General features: G+C 43.2%; 1 protein-coding gene across 3 annotated transcripts in view; it reads right to left on the bottom strand.

Annotated features, from left to right (window-relative positions):
• creb5b (cAMP responsive element binding protein 5b) overlaps nt 1-16,196 on the bottom strand; it is a 35,971-nt gene that overhangs the window by 11,107 nt on the left and 8,668 nt on the right. For all 3 annotated transcript variants that reach the window (XM_028425574.1, XM_028425575.1, XM_028425573.1), the window contains exons 4-7: nt 14,972-15,093; nt 13,674-13,831; nt 4,955-5,081; nt 3,536-3,646 (exon numbers count right to left, since the gene is read on the bottom strand). In XM_028425574.1, coding sequence (XP_028281375.1) covers nt 3,536-3,646; nt 4,955-5,081; nt 13,674-13,831; nt 14,972-15,093 — 518 coding nt within the window. The remainder of the gene's footprint in view (nt 1-3,535; nt 3,647-4,954; nt 5,082-13,673; nt 13,832-14,971; nt 15,094-16,196) is intronic.

Below are 16,196 nucleotides of genomic sequence, written 5' to 3'. Positions count from 1 at the left end.
AAACAATAGATAATTGGGAGATAATAAAAAACACATTTTCATACAACAGCACCAAACTGTTTCAAGGCCCCCTCTGTCTGAAATTAGCAGGCAGGCAGGATGTGTGGAAAGCACAGAGCTCATTTAAAGGAGACACAAAAACAATGCCACAGTCCACAAAAAAGGTCCCACTGACATGAGCTGAGTCATGTGCCGTAGTTGGCATTCACAGATGTTTTTGCGAAGAAACTTGATAAGGGTCTGTTTGGACTTTTCTTGTTACTGATGAATACGATAGTGAATATCTTTCATCATACAAACAAAGCTATACAGCTTGAACATGAAGGGAGAGTTTGAGAGGAGAAATCAGGGCAGTATTCATGATTCTTTTGTGTATTTTTAGACATCGGTATGCAAGTGCTAAGTCCATGACGTTTGTGGCATATGGTTAAAAAAAAAGGGGCACAGCTTTAACTCAGCTTCTTATTTTTCTTTTGGTTCATTTTGGAGGTTACAAAAGAAAACAAGGCCATGCTAAAAGCAAGAAGAAGCAAGATGACTAACAGCAGGACAAAGAAGAGAGAAACGGAAAATGTATTAACAAGAAGGTGCTCCAGAAGAAAATTACCACCGTGAGAGATTATACTCTGCAATAGCAATGTGACAATGAATGGGATCATTTAAGGTGCTATTTCTGTGAATGATCAGGTCACTTTAAACATGAAGAACCAATGCTTTCCTCTTTATTGCAGGAGTATATAGTGGTCAGGAGTCATGATGTAAGTGTCAAAACTATGACCAATAAGCTCATCCTTTCCCTTGTGTAACAGGTAGTAATCTGAGGGTGTCAAACCAGGCGCATGCAGAGTGTTTAGTGTTAAAACCTATATTACTGGTTGTTTTCACAAAGGTTATTGTCCTATCTTCTCTAACAGTGCTGACTTCACTCACCAGAAACACAAAAACCAGAAATTATATTCACTTTCTGCACTCAAAGAGTGGAATTACACATCTCCTTCTACCTCAGACTACGTTTTTCAATCAGTCTCCATATGTATCATTTGTTCCTGAGTGTATTTGTGTGTACGTGCCTATCAAGAATGTGTCATTGTGCAAGAAAGATGACACAGAGCTGCAGCAAGCAGAGTGTGTGTGTTTGTGTGTGCGTGTGTTTGTGTGTGTGCGGGTGTGTGTACGACAGTTTGCAAGGCCCTGTGGAGAACTGGCTCTGAACAGTGATGTAATGCTTTGGCCAGTGTGCTGTGGAACTTGGCCTCCTCTCCGCTGCGTTTCCTCCACGCTGCGAGGGTCAACTATCCCACAACCTCCAGCACACAGCACTCACCATTCAAATCCCCAGACCACAACAGAGCACAACTCAACCACACCCGGCACCACAAGCACCCAGTCCTTCAACAGATGAAAAAAAAAGTAATAAAACATTCCAATCTCAGCAACACTCCCAGACAACAAAGTATAAACATTAAGGAAAAAACATTAGATGTCAATTATTCCATCATCAGGCTTTGCTGTACCACTTAAATGATGGCACTTAAGGAGAAAATCAGGAGCACAAAGATGGGCACTGATGCAGATACAGCCTTTGGCCGAAAGAGCACAAACAGAGAGCTTAGAGCAAGATATGAGTCCCCAAGGGGCCACCGTAGTCCTTTGGCTCATTAACTATTTACACCAGAGACAGGCCTCCCTACTGCTCTGGCCCACCACAAAATCAATTAGCCTTCATTAGCCCAGGCTCTGGGCATGCTCTCTCTGACAAGGGAGGGATAATCCTGCTAGCGATGCCTCCAGTTACCACAAAATATCAAACAATCACAGGCAAACCCATACGAGTGCACATGTGCATACACACACAGAGAGCAAGCGACAAAGGAAACAGGCCAAGTATTCACAAAAAATTCTTCAACGTCTTCACTCTCATTTGCTGCTTGGACTCTCAGCACATCAATACTGTTGGTCACCTTTCAACTCCCCTGCTCATTCGGCCTGTCTATCTATTTCCTTCATGTCTATCAAAGTCTCACTCAGTCCCCTTCTCCGCCCTCACAATGTAAACGGCGAGCAGAAAGAGTGCATCCAGGTCCGTTTCTCTGAGGTGTGGGGTTACAGTGCGGAGATTTCCCATTGGCGGAAAGTCAACATGGCCGGGGTAATGCGATTAGAGCCGGATTGAGAACGTCGCAGGGGACACATGGGCCTGATCATGGCCCAGTTATCCGATAGCAAGGCCGTATTTATCGACCTGGCCAGGGTGAGGATATTACAGACATTAGAGACCCAGTCTATGCTTATGAAACCAATGCTGGAGATCGCACCCAGATAACACAATTAGTCTCTCACTTTCTGTCCACAATCATGGAATTCCATCAGTTGCGTTCAGACATCAGGGAGCAGAATCTCAATTGATCCACATTTGGTCACTCTGCCTTGCGTCTAAACGACCAACTAACCAGAAAGTTGCATGGTTAAGGGGCCTGCAGCCACTTAGTGACTGCATATGTTTATGGGAGGCCTAACAGAGCATTTACAATTCAATTACACAGATAGGAGGAGGAAAAAAAGGAGCAAGATGTGTCTGGATGACCGCCAGAGGAGAGATAAGCCTAATACACTAATATTGTGTTACCCTAGTGTGTTACCATAGGAACAGTTGAAGAGATTCAAAAGACTACAAAGACGATCAATCTTGGGAGAGCAGGAGGAAGAGGGAGAATTAAATGCCCTGGGACTGCTCCCGCTCTCCTCTATCAGAGCAATAACTCTTCTAATGACCTCTGCTGCCTCCTCTCTCTCTCTCTCTCTCTCTCTCTCTCTCCCTTCCTCTTTCTTTCTTTCTACAAGATGTTTCCCTCAGCTATCTACACATTTTTCCAAACACAAAGAGCAGCCAAAGCTTTTCATTACGGTTTGTGATTTTTGTGATATGCAAGTTATGACACTCCTGTTATTTATTTTGAAAACAAAGGTTGGCAGTTGATCATGTTGCTACAGTATTAATCACTTCATATCACCTTGAATGTAACTGTTAAGCTATTTTATAATTAATCAGGGGTGTATTATCAGTCCTGGTTAAGAGACGTTGTTCGTCTGCCAGTTATCCTCTACACTTCTCCAACTTTCTCTACAGCTACATCTGATTCCCTCTGCTATAACTGCACGCTTTGTGAAGGATGAGGTCATTTGATTTTTTTCCCCGCTGCGTTAAACTAGTGCTAACAAGTTGCAGGACCTACAGAACATGTTCTGTACATTAAGATATACATCAGGCAGTCGGTGGGCAACCAAGCCACAACCACATAAAGGGCCCATTATTCCAGCCAGAGTCTCCAGTGCTGCACTGGCAGGTTCAGACACAGCTTTGATTACACACCAAATGATGAAATCCACACAGGCCTAAGAGTGCAGCTTTGCTGGCACAGTGCAGTGGAAAAGAAAGTTGCAACACTCTGAGCTTGCGTGTGTGTGTGTGTGCACACGTGTATGTGTGTGTACATAAATGTGTATGTAACCCATATGAATGCTCGCATATACTCACCAGTTTGGCTTCTGAGTGCATGGAGGGAATGTGAGTGGAGGAGCAGGAGCTGCTGTGGGCGGGGCTCTGCATGCCCATCATATTGGAGCCCATGGACATTTGTCTCTCCATCTACAAATTATAACAACAATCATACAAGTGTAAGCAAGTGTATATATGAGGCCACCTCTACATTTACAAAAAAGCAAAAAAGTGTGAGACTTCTCCTCCTACCTAGTAGGCTATGTGGGATGAGATGAGAACGCATTAGAGCCTGATTTCACATGACAGGCTGCCCTGTGCACAGCTCTGTGTGATGATAACTGGAGCTGACCCAAAACAGGAAGCCAGCATGGAGGGACTTAACACAGGAAGCCGGTGCAACAGGGGTGTGTGTGTTTCTGATAATAGTGTGGTGTGTGTCTGTCAGACAAACTTCTTCCACTGTAGATGCAAGATGTGTTAATAAGGTGAATCAGATGTGTGATTAATGGCAAAAATCTGTTAGAATCTGTATTCTGTGTGTGCTTTCTGACGGACTGATCAACATGGTCATGTGTCACACGTTGAATGTGAGGAAATCAGCTGGGTAAGCTGACAGGGGTTAGAGGTCAGCTGTGAGGGGCGATAATGTGAGCTGTGGTCACCATGCAGTGTATGCAGGAAAGAAGAAACCTTTGTTCAAGTGTCTGCATGCATGTGTGTGTGTGTGTGTGTGTGAACTGCTGTGGCCTCCCAGCTGTTGAACTCTGGGTGGTGTGGTGGTCTCTATATGAGGAATGGCCCCTTTCTATACCCCCCACCCCCCACCCCTCTCGTCCATAGAGACTCAGGCCTAGAACTTGACACACAACCTTAATTGCAGTAAGTGTGTTTTGTGTAAAAATATCACCCAAACCTGCACCCCTTTCCTGAACCGTCAATCTTCCCTAGAATCACTTAGCTGTTAATTTAATAAACATGGGAGGGATTTTTCCATACCATAAACACGGGATGTCTTGTGTTACAATGAGAACACATGTTATATCATTCGAATCCTGATACAAGCAGGTTTTTCTGCTTTGTTAGGATTTCCCATCTTTTTGGCTTAATTAAAATAAACACTACAGGAAGAACCATTCATATCTACAGGGCCTTCTTGATATACAGGTAAGAGGTAAGTCATTTTAATGGTGATAGAAAACATCCCAAAATATAGGAGAAGTTAAGAAGCCAATCAGGGGGAGTAGAGAAACATCTAAAAAGATCCTTGAGTTCAGTTATAAACTCTTGGTCATGACTATGACCTGGATGAATGAGAGCATCCACAGACATATCCCAGAATACAAACACACACGGTTGCACGGTGAACTGTTATCACGTTAGTGACTGAGTTCTTTTCTGCATGTGTGAGTGCAAAGCCGTAAGTGAATGTGCTCTGTAATCTGTTGTTGTACTCACAGGCATCAGCACAGCGGAGGAGCCAGGCATGGTCGGGTCTGGCAGAGTTCCAGGCATGGAGGCTGGCAGAGGCTGTCTCTGTCTGTTTCGTAGGTGCAGTAGTGAGGACAGAGAGCCAGGGACAGGCCTGAAAGGACACACACACAGCAAACTTCAGTCATTGCACTTTTATTCTTTGCTTTACCATGTAACAGCAATGAAACAACATCAAATCCAAAATGATGTATAAGTATATAACGTACAATGCAATGAAGTCAGAAACCTCAAAACCTCAGAAAAGAGTAAACAAGATGTGACAATGACAAAAGGAAACATACATCATGGGTAAGGGCTCAGCAGCTTCACCCACCTTTAAGGCATCAAAGAGCTTTTGCCCACAGCTTATGCCAAAAATAGCTCACAAATACATTTCTTCATTTCTTTCTATATCTAAATTACAGTTGGTCAGTTGGTGGTTTTTAGTATTTATTGGGGGCTATTGTCAGTTGCCGATTTAGCAGACAAATCGTGGCTCACTAATGTATTTTCAAATATAGTTTGGACAAGAACTGAGATCTCTGATGCAATGGAATAAGCTTGAGAATAATAATCTCAGGCCTGAGAAAGAAAATCATCTGAAACAAAATTATCCTTTCAAGACCCTACCAAAGACTTTGACTTTGTGTCACTGTGCCCAGTGTTGTTCTCATTGTGCAGTTCTTGTCACGGAGAGGGGCTTTTTATAGTGATGGTGAAACTGCACCATCACTTCACAAATGTCTGTGCTGGCTGCAGCAGCATGTTTGGATGAGCTGCTTTGCAAAGAGCATTAACCTAAAAAAGAACTAGTTTCTTCTTTCTGCAGCTCCACACTCAGCGTGTGTTTTCATGCTGCACTGTGAGTCGATGTATCTTCTGACTTCTTGGACGCACTTAACACAAGTCTGGTTCATGTAGTACAATGGATGACTGATGAAGTTGGTGATGATGAATGAATAATATTTGTCATAACAACCGCACGAGATGTGCATGATGGAAATCACATTTAGAAAACTGCTACAGCAGTGGGAGCCCTGTGGGGAAAATCTCCTCCAGTGACCACAAAAGTGTGTGCGGACCAACAGGCCTATCCACACTCGCGGCCGCATCAATAAATCATATGTACAGAGTCTCAGGCTAAGCTTAAACTATTGACAGCAGTCCTGTGTCTGCCACTGGCTCCGGGCCGTAGCCATCCAAACACCCAGACCGCTACATCTGCACACGGTGACATCATCTGTACAACTGCCACCAAATGCCTGTTTGTAAGAACACCAGTTCCCAGCTGTAGGGCGCTGCTACACCCAAACTGTCAGCGTGTTGTCCAAAAAAAAATCTTTAAAAAACTAAGGATCGATAATCAGTGATCAGCATCATCAGGATGAATGCTGCCACTCACCAGTCAATAAAGCTCCATTTCCTTGAGCATTTAGAAATTAGGACAAACAAGATGCATTTAGGTTAGCTGTGTTCAGTGGGCTAACGTAATCAATTGACCACATCATTGCCTGGATTACCGTAATAGTGAGTAGTGAAGGAGTGATGGCCAAATGGATGGGGGGAGTACCAGAGCAAACGGTCCCCCACCTGAATAAATACCTGTATTTTTCCAGCCCCTAAATATGTGCATTTATGCTCCAGACATTTTAGATTGCTCCACACACACACACACACACAGGACCATTACCATCCGACTGTGTGTCATGCCCGTCTAACATCCCAATTTATCACAATCACACTCATTTAACAGCACATATGACATGTGAGCAGCAACATTGCGAATCCAAACATTTCCACATGGGGAAAGTCATGAAAGTACAATGAGGTATGCAGTGTAGCTGTGCGCTACATCAACACAGTTTCCCTCAACGTTTACACTGCCAGCGTTCAAGAGGACAGAATAACAGTCATGTGGCAGTGACGTGCTGTTGATTTTGTAGATAAAAAAAGGTGCGCTCAATTTTTTAAATCTTAGGCCAAATACGTTTTTTGGCATTGTGGATGTAGAATTTGATTTTATTCCCAAAGAGAAGGGAAAATAAGTGCTTTTTTTGCTGAAGTGTTACAGTTAACACATGTATTTTTATTTTTACACACGTTACCTGTCTCACCCAGCTCAGCTCATTATCTCCAGTTACTTCAAACAGCGCTGCAGTGGACACAGCACAGGCAAGAAGAAAGACTCTTTTGAAGCCTGCAGTACAGGTTGTACTTCTGCACCTGCCTGTGACACAAACACTGTGTCCGTCACCAACGCACACAACCAAAACACAACCTGCGTGTCCAGTGGGAGGAATAACAACACTAACATCTGACAGCACTTCCTCTGGGGATTAACTCAGCTTTGTGCTGAGTCTGCTGATAAATAAAGATGTTTCAGGCTGCCGGCGGCCAAAAAAAAACTAACAGTGGATGATTGTATACAGACATCCATTTTCCCTAAAATATATGACCCACTTGTCAGGTGCTTTATACATGAAAACATATTCTTTAATATGTATCACAGTTTCAATGGTGTTGCAACATTAGTGCGGTTCCTTGTATGGTCTCTTGAGGCTGGCTATAAAAATGACTCAACCCCTGTAGACCATAATGTTTTATGTTCAACTTTAAATAACAAATAACAGTACATAACAACAACGAAATTCATTTAGGACTTTGAGTGACATGGGAGCCATCAGGGGTTACTAACTGTGTGGCTAGGCTTCATCCACCCTCCCACCCACCCCACCAGCTCCATCAGTGCTCTAGTACTGTGCTGATTTTTGGTTTAGTCTTAGGTGGACTTTAGTACTGCCACATTTGTCCATGTTTAAAATCTACCTTCCAGTAATAAGATGATGTAAGCTGTTTTTAAACTAAAATGGCCCAACAATAAATGTTTAAAACTTGATATTTCTAGCCTTTATCGACAGTTATAACTGCTGTCTTCCAACCATTATCCTGAATAACACCAGTACATCAATACTGAAAGTAAAACTTTGATATCAACATACTGTGTTTTTACGCATTTTTTTCAGAATGAGCTTGTGATGGATGGAAGGTTCTTTAGAAGAAAGTTTATTTTCATCTGTTTCCATTTGTTTATATACATTATTCACTAATGTGTGTGTGTATGTGTGAGTGAAAAATGACAGGCTGTGGCTCCACTGAGGGGATTGATAATAGCCTGGGCTGCGGGCCTCAGGGGAGAGCAGGTAGACACTCTGCAGTACTGACCCTGCACTCTCACATTACTGAGTGCCTTCCTCCCAGCCCAGCTTTCCTTCACAATCCCCGCCCAAGAACCACCACTGCACACCCCCACCTACCCACCTTCACTCCACCATGACATCATTACTAGGCCTTCTTTGCTCACTGAATCCCTCTCTTAGTTGTTGCATAGCCCGTTTCTCTAAAGTAATTTTTGATATTTTGCTCTCCACTGGAGCAGAGCCTACAGTCCTTCATTGTTCTGTTAATCTGCTATAACTCTCTTCTGGACCCCTCAGGGTACCCACATCCCAGCTCGAGCCCCCCTGGACTTGCTTGCTCTACAAATCCTGCAGTATGAACACACACTAAGCTTTACTGTCCCAGTCCACACAGTCCCAACTCCAATTCAAGTACTGGGGACTTAAACACAAGGGGCTTGGCTGCTGTCCAAAATTAGCGAGAGAGGGAGAGAGAGGTGCAGTCAGTCCACTGACTCATATCCTTCCCTCTCTGACTCTGCTCCAGCAATGATGTAATGCTCTTGGCTTTTCTCCCTCCCCCCCACCCTGTGCCTGCCTACCCCCAGATTTCGTCCCTCCCTCCTCTCACTTTTCCCTCTCTTTCCCTCCTCAACTCGTCCAACATCACTGCGCTCACTCCTCGCTGGGTGAAGTCACTGCAAGCTCTGGGTAGACACAGCAGCTAAAAACTTTTGAACGTAACCAAAACAGCCCAGGGCCAAGTTCCAGACGTTTGGGAGATGGTGGTGCAGTCGCCATGGGAACGGAGGTAAACAGAGAGAGAAACAAGGGCCTCAAACAGCTTGCAGCTGCCTGGCTCTCTGAATAAACACTACACAGGACCTGCCCCTGATTTACTGCCTTTAATCACTGGTGGGAGGAGAGTGCCATGGGGTTTGGACTGAGGAAATAATACGAATCTGATCAAATAAATCAGCCGTAATGGGTTACGACACAGGCTGACTTTTATTAGCGGCCTAGGGAAGGCATGCTAGGAGGGTGCTTCACTGGGATGAATTTGGGATGGGGTGTCCTCACATTAGGGTGCCTCAAGCTGAGTAAAGCCATGCCAAAGTACAGTTAAGGAATTGTGGTGAATGATACTCTGGAGCAAATTAGCATGAGTGTTGTGGTATGTGTTCACCAAATATGATATTGTTTTGATTCACTGGATGCCGTTGGCGGAGGACAGCCAAGATGAGTTTCATCTAAAGGATGTTGTCAATCATATCAGCCGAGAATGAGAATAACTCTGCAGCAACAACTCTGTCATCCTGTTACAACCTGGCGTCTGTCAGCAGCACCTGACTGCTGTTGTAACATTTGGCATACACCTCTCGTTTCACTTTCAGTGACACTGCATGTCTCTCTTTTTGCATTAACAAAAATGTAACTATTTATTAGCATGTTTGTGGCCTCTCCCTCTACTCCTGGCATCTGATTAATGTCCGTTGGTCTCATCCTTTCATCTCGCATGTGCTCTTCCTCCTTCCACCTTCATTCTTCTAAGTTGTTCTGTCCATCCAAACATGATCTATCTTTTCCTTTCCATGTGTAGACATGTCTTTTATCCTCTCCTCTCCACCATCCCATGTCCTCCACATCTGATGTCTCTCCTCCACCCTACTGATCCTTCATTTCCTCTCCTCCATCTACCTCCTAATACCCTCTTCCTCTCCTCCATCTACCTCTGATCCCATTTTTCCTCTTCTTGGTCCACCTCTGATCCCCCCTTTTCCACACTTCCCTACGTTGTGATCCCTGCGCTCCCCAGGGCTGTGAGGCACGTCCCTGTGTGTGAGCTGCTTGTGCAGGAGCCTGCATGTGTGGTGGCCCCGGGGCAGGGATGACACAGGCCCGCTGGAATGAGAGGGAACAGAGTCTGGGCGTTCCTCTACAAACGCACTATTAAACCCACTGCAGTACACAATGAGCTCATCTTAATTCAGGTCAGATGTACATCCTGCCTTCTCTCTCTCTTTTTCCTTGCTTTCCTATTCTTTTATTTAATTGATTACTTTCTGTATATACACCTTTGTTTACTGCCTTTCTCTTATTCTGTAAATAAACTTTCAACTGTGAAGCATGAGGGCAACCTAAACATTTTGTCGAGGTCCTGCTCTCAGGATGGACCTCCCTCCTTATCACAACTGTGTGAATGCAATCTAATCATAAACAATAATAAAAGACATTTGTGTTTAAATTGTGCAGTTCATGAGGTCAGATTTTGTTCATGGAAAGCTCTTTCTTTCACTCTGTTCTTGCACAATGACTAAAAAATCAGCACAGTTGTTTTATTATATGCATGGGAAAAGTTATGCAATGTACAAAAAACATGTAATATACAATACATTTTCATTTTTAGCTCGTCAAAACTATCAGGACGTTCAGTTGGTTATATTATAAGTTAAATAATATAAGTTATATTGATCAAAAAATGTGCTTAGAAGTATCACTGTCCAACAACAAATCTTTTATTTAGTGGTCCCTAACGATTTCTTGCAAGAAACACAGGAAGTTTGCAGCACATATGAGAATATGAGCCAACTCTTCACTGGTTAGTAGTTATGAACAGGAACGTCTATTTGTGCTACTTCCCTTAAAGGCAAATACAAGGACCACAACTAGCTGGGGGCAAGAGGTGTGAAAAGCAATGTACATTTTAAGCAGCATGGGAAACAAAACCACATATTGACTTCCTTCAAAGCTCTGCACTAAGACACATTGCCGAAACATGCACGCAATATACTCAGAGTGGGACATAACCAGTTATAGACATAGACTGCATACATTAAAAGATACACTACAAAGTGCCAAAAATGGCTTTAAATGGTTATGTGGTCACAAACTAAAACTGCCTGACATCAACAGTTGATTGTTTTTGAGAATTGCACCTTTTAGGTTCACACAGTAATTTACAATCTGTTAAATGACTCAGCTGTTTTTTTAGAAGTATCCTTCTTTCATAAACGCACCTGTTTTTCTGCACAGCTACAGTTGAGAGAAGCATTTAACTACCACATCATAAACTGATGATCAGATAGTATTCCACATCTGTGCTGTAATCACTCCTCACTTAACCCAGCTGCATTCAGGTCAGTTCTGCTATGTAATGGAAACATTTGGACTGAATTCCTCTTTTTAGCCAAAATTGAAGAATGTCACTGGCTCGTGCCCACACCCATCAACCCGCGAGTCTCCACTTACAAGTCAAAAGGTTGAGGTTTCCACCAAATGTTGTATCTCCCATGGTTGACTAGTAATGTCCAACGCATTTAGCTCTGACATAACTCAGCACCAGATGTTTATAATTAAAAAGCAGAGAGCATTCTGAAAAGTTGGACACCACTTCCTTTTGTATGATAATGATAGCCGTGACATTAAGATCTGCTGGCTGTTTCTTATGCCTGGTTTTAACGCTGGTTTGTGTCAGTGCAGCTCCCCAAAGACCCTGTTTAAAGACTCAGAGCACAGGGAGAGGGAGAATGAGAGAGGGAGGTCCTCAGGTTTCACAGCTGCAGGCCCAGCTCAATCCTAAAGTAAATGGACTTGAGGAAAGCCAATCCTAATTGATTCCAAGCCTCAAAGCTCTTTAGTAAACATTGTGGAGCAATGAAAATGACTTGTTATCCTAATTCATTGGATGCTCACGCTGTGCATGCCAGGCAGAGCTGAGGAACAAACCGAGGAAGCAGATGGAAGTGAGATTAAACTGATTTTGTTTGGTGATTTTGTCTCATTTAGAGATATATTCACCACAGAGTTTTAAAAAGTGTGTCAAGCTTAAAAGATTTATAGGCCTGAGATGACCACATACACACACACTTCATCATTCTTGACAAGAATAACGGTTTCTTAATTGTCTCTTATGTTACAAACGTTTGCACAGCATCAACCTGCGCTTCTAGTTTTACGTGAAGCCTTTTCTTCACAAAGATGTGCAAAAAGCACGTGTCAAAGGGAAACACTGATCCAATCTTCAGTAGCTGTTTTTTAATCCATCAGGACAGGGCACAGATAGCCTGCGAAGTGTCCAGCGTGTTCTCATGTAGGAAGTTCCTGTGGAGAGACCCTGTGCGTTGAGACTTTGGTTAGCCCTAATGGCTTCCTGTGGAAGCACTGCTTTTCTGTGGAGGGGTTTCCTCAGCCCATTTTCCTGCTGATGTGAACATTTCCAGATCAGTTTTCTCTCGTGTGAATCTACTCATTCTACTCAGATGTCAGGATTCCACACCATTCTAGTAAACAAGCGACTCCTCTGCAATTTCAGAATGCACAATTGCTGCTCTGAGGTTTTCTCACTAAATGTGTGACAGATAAGTAGAGCTCACTAGCAACCACCACCATCTGGCATACCAGCTCTTATTTTGATGTAATTTCATGGCAGTAAGAGAAACACCACCAATCTCTGAGCAAATCAGTGAAGACGTTGTGACCATAAAGGGTTGTGTAGTGAAGGTGGTGGGTCTGGAGGTAATGACAGGTAAACTCAGGTGAAGCAGGCCCGGTAACGTCTCTGTTACTGGCAGTGATTGCAGCTCCTCCGAGGGGATGAAATTTCATCCCTGTCCTCGACAAAGAGCCTGACGGGGTGTCAGTCAGGCTTAGTGATGGGCCTCCCATCCAATATTCACTAGCTCCTCAAGCTGTAAATCTACACAGGACAACCTCGACACAGGGCAGGCCTAACACCGAGCCATCTCAATGTCTAACTAGCTTGCCACAGGCCTGGTTTACAGTAACAAAGCCCTGGCACAAGTTTGAAGGTGGTTGGGGTTAAGGCATGAGGAATGAATGAGGTCAGTGGCGTGTGTTCATAAAGTGTAAATGTTTGTGTGTGGTAATGATTATATTACTAAAACATAAAGACAAAACCACAAGATGGAAAAACATTACGCTCACAGCCTTACTGGCAGAGAGTATAAAATCAATACCCTGCATATATAAATATGGGTCATCAGCAAATTGTCTACGCTCATGGTAACGACAGCACACCCTGCAGATTGCAGTTAATATATTGCCTCTCTGCAAAGGTATCAGACACACAGAGCTCTAAGGTGGCTGACATTCCCATACTCTGAAAAGAACTATTTTGGAGCATGAAATGCTAAACCGTTGTAAAAGCAGAGGCTTCAACAATGACCTCATCTTGTCCTCTGGGACCATCTTTGGCATGCTCTGCTGTGGGACAATACTGAATGAACAGCAAAACATGAATCGCCAGACCCACGCACACATACACTCTGCTCCGACTGTAACAAAACACTGACATTACCTCAGAGACTATGGAGGGATGACAGCCGGCATGGACACAAAAGGGCCCAGGCTTAGTGTGAGGCTGTCACACACTTACAGTGAGAGGATACACTCTGATCACTCTCAGTTCATTTTCAGTCTGACAGCAGTTCTCACTTTCAACAACACTGTAACAAGTGAAACGTTGTTTATAAAATTCTGTTTGCACCTGATACTAGATGTTCACTCACCCTATCTGCCTATTCGTGGATGGAGCCTGAGTGATGACAGAGCTGGACTGAAGAGAGGGCAGGGCCTGCTGGATCACTATGCTGGTATCATGATTGCCCATCCGTGCGTGGGACTGCTGGTGCTGGCCTTGGCCTGCCTGGCCATGCAGTGAGATGCTCTGAAGAGAGGGAGAGAAGATGTGGTAAGCAATATTAGGAGTCTGTAGAGAGTGTTTGATTCTCACCAGCAAGTTCAACTTCCAGCACAGCTCAGGCATGACGACGCCTTTAATGGATAACGTGGTAATATGTAAACTTTCTCTTAATCTTGATTTACCTGTTAGGATACTTCAACAGCTTACTCTTCTTCTCATTGTGCATTAGTAGTACATCAATGTGGATATGCAGCTGTAATATACTTGTTATGGCTAGTTGCAGTAGTCCTTAATTTTGGATGCTTTCTTTCTTTATCTCTGCTTATTGTGCCTCCCTCTCTCACAGACTCGCACTGACTCGCCTCCTGCTGACTTAGCACAGCCACCCATCGTAAACCACACAGGCTCGGCAGGCCAGACATGGCTGACCTGAGCGCAGACAGTCTCCTGAGCCAAACCAGCCAGACAACAGCTTAGCTACAGCATGGACTGCACATCTTTGCAGACATTAGATAAGCAGTCTGTCTTGTGGTGATTTGACTAGTACCCATGTTTCAAGTGAAGGTGCCACAGGGCAGATCTATAATGCATTAATGAGCACTTCCTTTGTCAAATGTGAAAGCTTTGCAACTCTCCTCACATGCAAGTCTGTCTGGTCACTTCTTGTTGTTGCAGTCCAAAACTTGTCTGAGGGGTCTGTCTTTATTTCTGGAAAGAAACAGGACTCCCTCCCTGAGAGATGTCTGGGGAGCTGTTTGAAGTTACAGGTGGAGAACCTGATCTCTTTTCTCCTCACCTGTGGTGAGTGACAAATCTCCACCTGCTAGCTATGTCTGTCATTGATGACAAGACAGATGGGGATCATGGAGTGAGGTGTCTGGGGAGCAACAAGGACTGGATGTGGAGCCCATGAGTAGAATTTAATTAAAAACTATAGCAGAGGTGTCTACACACTTGTTGTTACCAGCATTTTAACAAGTGAGCCGAATGAGGTTACATGAGGTGTTGTTATTTACTTAAAGTATGTTATCATCTCATAGTGTGTGGTCTGCTGCTGGTGACATGAGTGATAACCACCTAACCATACCCTTGTGGACATGCTGTGGCTTTGGGTTTTTTTCTGGGTTTGTTCAGACCGAGGCTTTTTTCTACACTCTGCCGTACCTGTTTACTGTCCTCTTCCTCCTGGGCTTTGCAAAACTCCTGTTCAATGGAGCAGTCCAGCTCACTGAACAATCCCACCTCCTCACAGTTCTTCAAGAACCGTGTTGGTGTAGGTGTCTGGTCTGCAAAGCAAAGAGAAGTTCTTCAGGTTTTAAGGTCTAGAAGCAAAAATTTTCGTTCTGTATAAGTGACTATTGTGGGTAGCAAAAGCACAAGGAGCAGCCTGCAAAGAAGGTAACAATATTAGTTTGTGACATTTTTACCGTCATTCAACAACACAAATACATCAGTTTTGATTACTCCAGTTTTACTGTTAGTTTCTGTTTCTTCTTACAATTCTTACTGTTACCCTTTAGCTGAAAAGATCCCTTTATTTATATTGTTAATTCATTAACATGTACATGTTAAAGAGTAAGTCACTTACCTATATACACTACATATACCAGCAAACACTTAAAGCAACCTAATACAGCCAAAGAATAACAGAACGTACTTGTTATTATGTTTTTAAAAAGCATTACCTCCTTTCAGTTCGCGAGAGACAGATACTACTACTACTACAGCCCCGTTTTAGCTGACAAAGAACAGATCCCACCTACCGAGTGGGGGTCTCATTTGCTGAGCTCAGTCAAGCTGTGGTATTCAACTTGACGTTGTGGGGGGCGCACACGGCTCAGGTTTCAGACAGTTGAAGGTGATTTTAGGATCACGATTATTTCAAAGGCTAAAACAATACTTTAGGGTCTATGTATCCACTCTGGCTAGACTGGGGATTGACTCAGAATTTTATCATGACCACTGTACCAAAAATACACTTTCACTCCAAAAATAACTTTTCAATTTGAAAATAAAACCAAGGCTCTAGTTTAAAAAGTGAGTAATGTCCATTTTTATTTGAGAATGCATGGGAACGTGTCCCGTATGTGACTATTTGTGCATAACAGGAAAAATGAAATGTTTTATTCCAATACAACACTGCTGACCTAACAGCAGATTTTTTAAAAAACCTATCATACATATCATAATAAATGATATAAAATACAATTCTTTTACACTAAATTTAGCCACCTGACAGTTTATAAAATAAAACAAATAACCTCTATCTTATTGAGTTTAAAGCTGCTGATGTATTATTCAGACTAAGAATGTGATATTTCTATTATTTTTTTAGGTAAAAGATTTGCGTATTTCTACCATCATAAAAATAAAAGTTAAAGGATTTTAG

This window comes from Parambassis ranga, chromosome 16 (assembly GCF_900634625.1).
Source record: "Parambassis ranga chromosome 16, fParRan2.1, whole genome shotgun sequence".
In the NCBI taxonomy this organism is placed as follows: Eukaryota; Metazoa; Chordata; class Actinopteri; family Ambassidae; genus Parambassis; species Parambassis ranga.
Note: the sequence above shows the minus strand (reverse complement) of the source record. Positions and strands in the feature narration are given on the sequence as shown.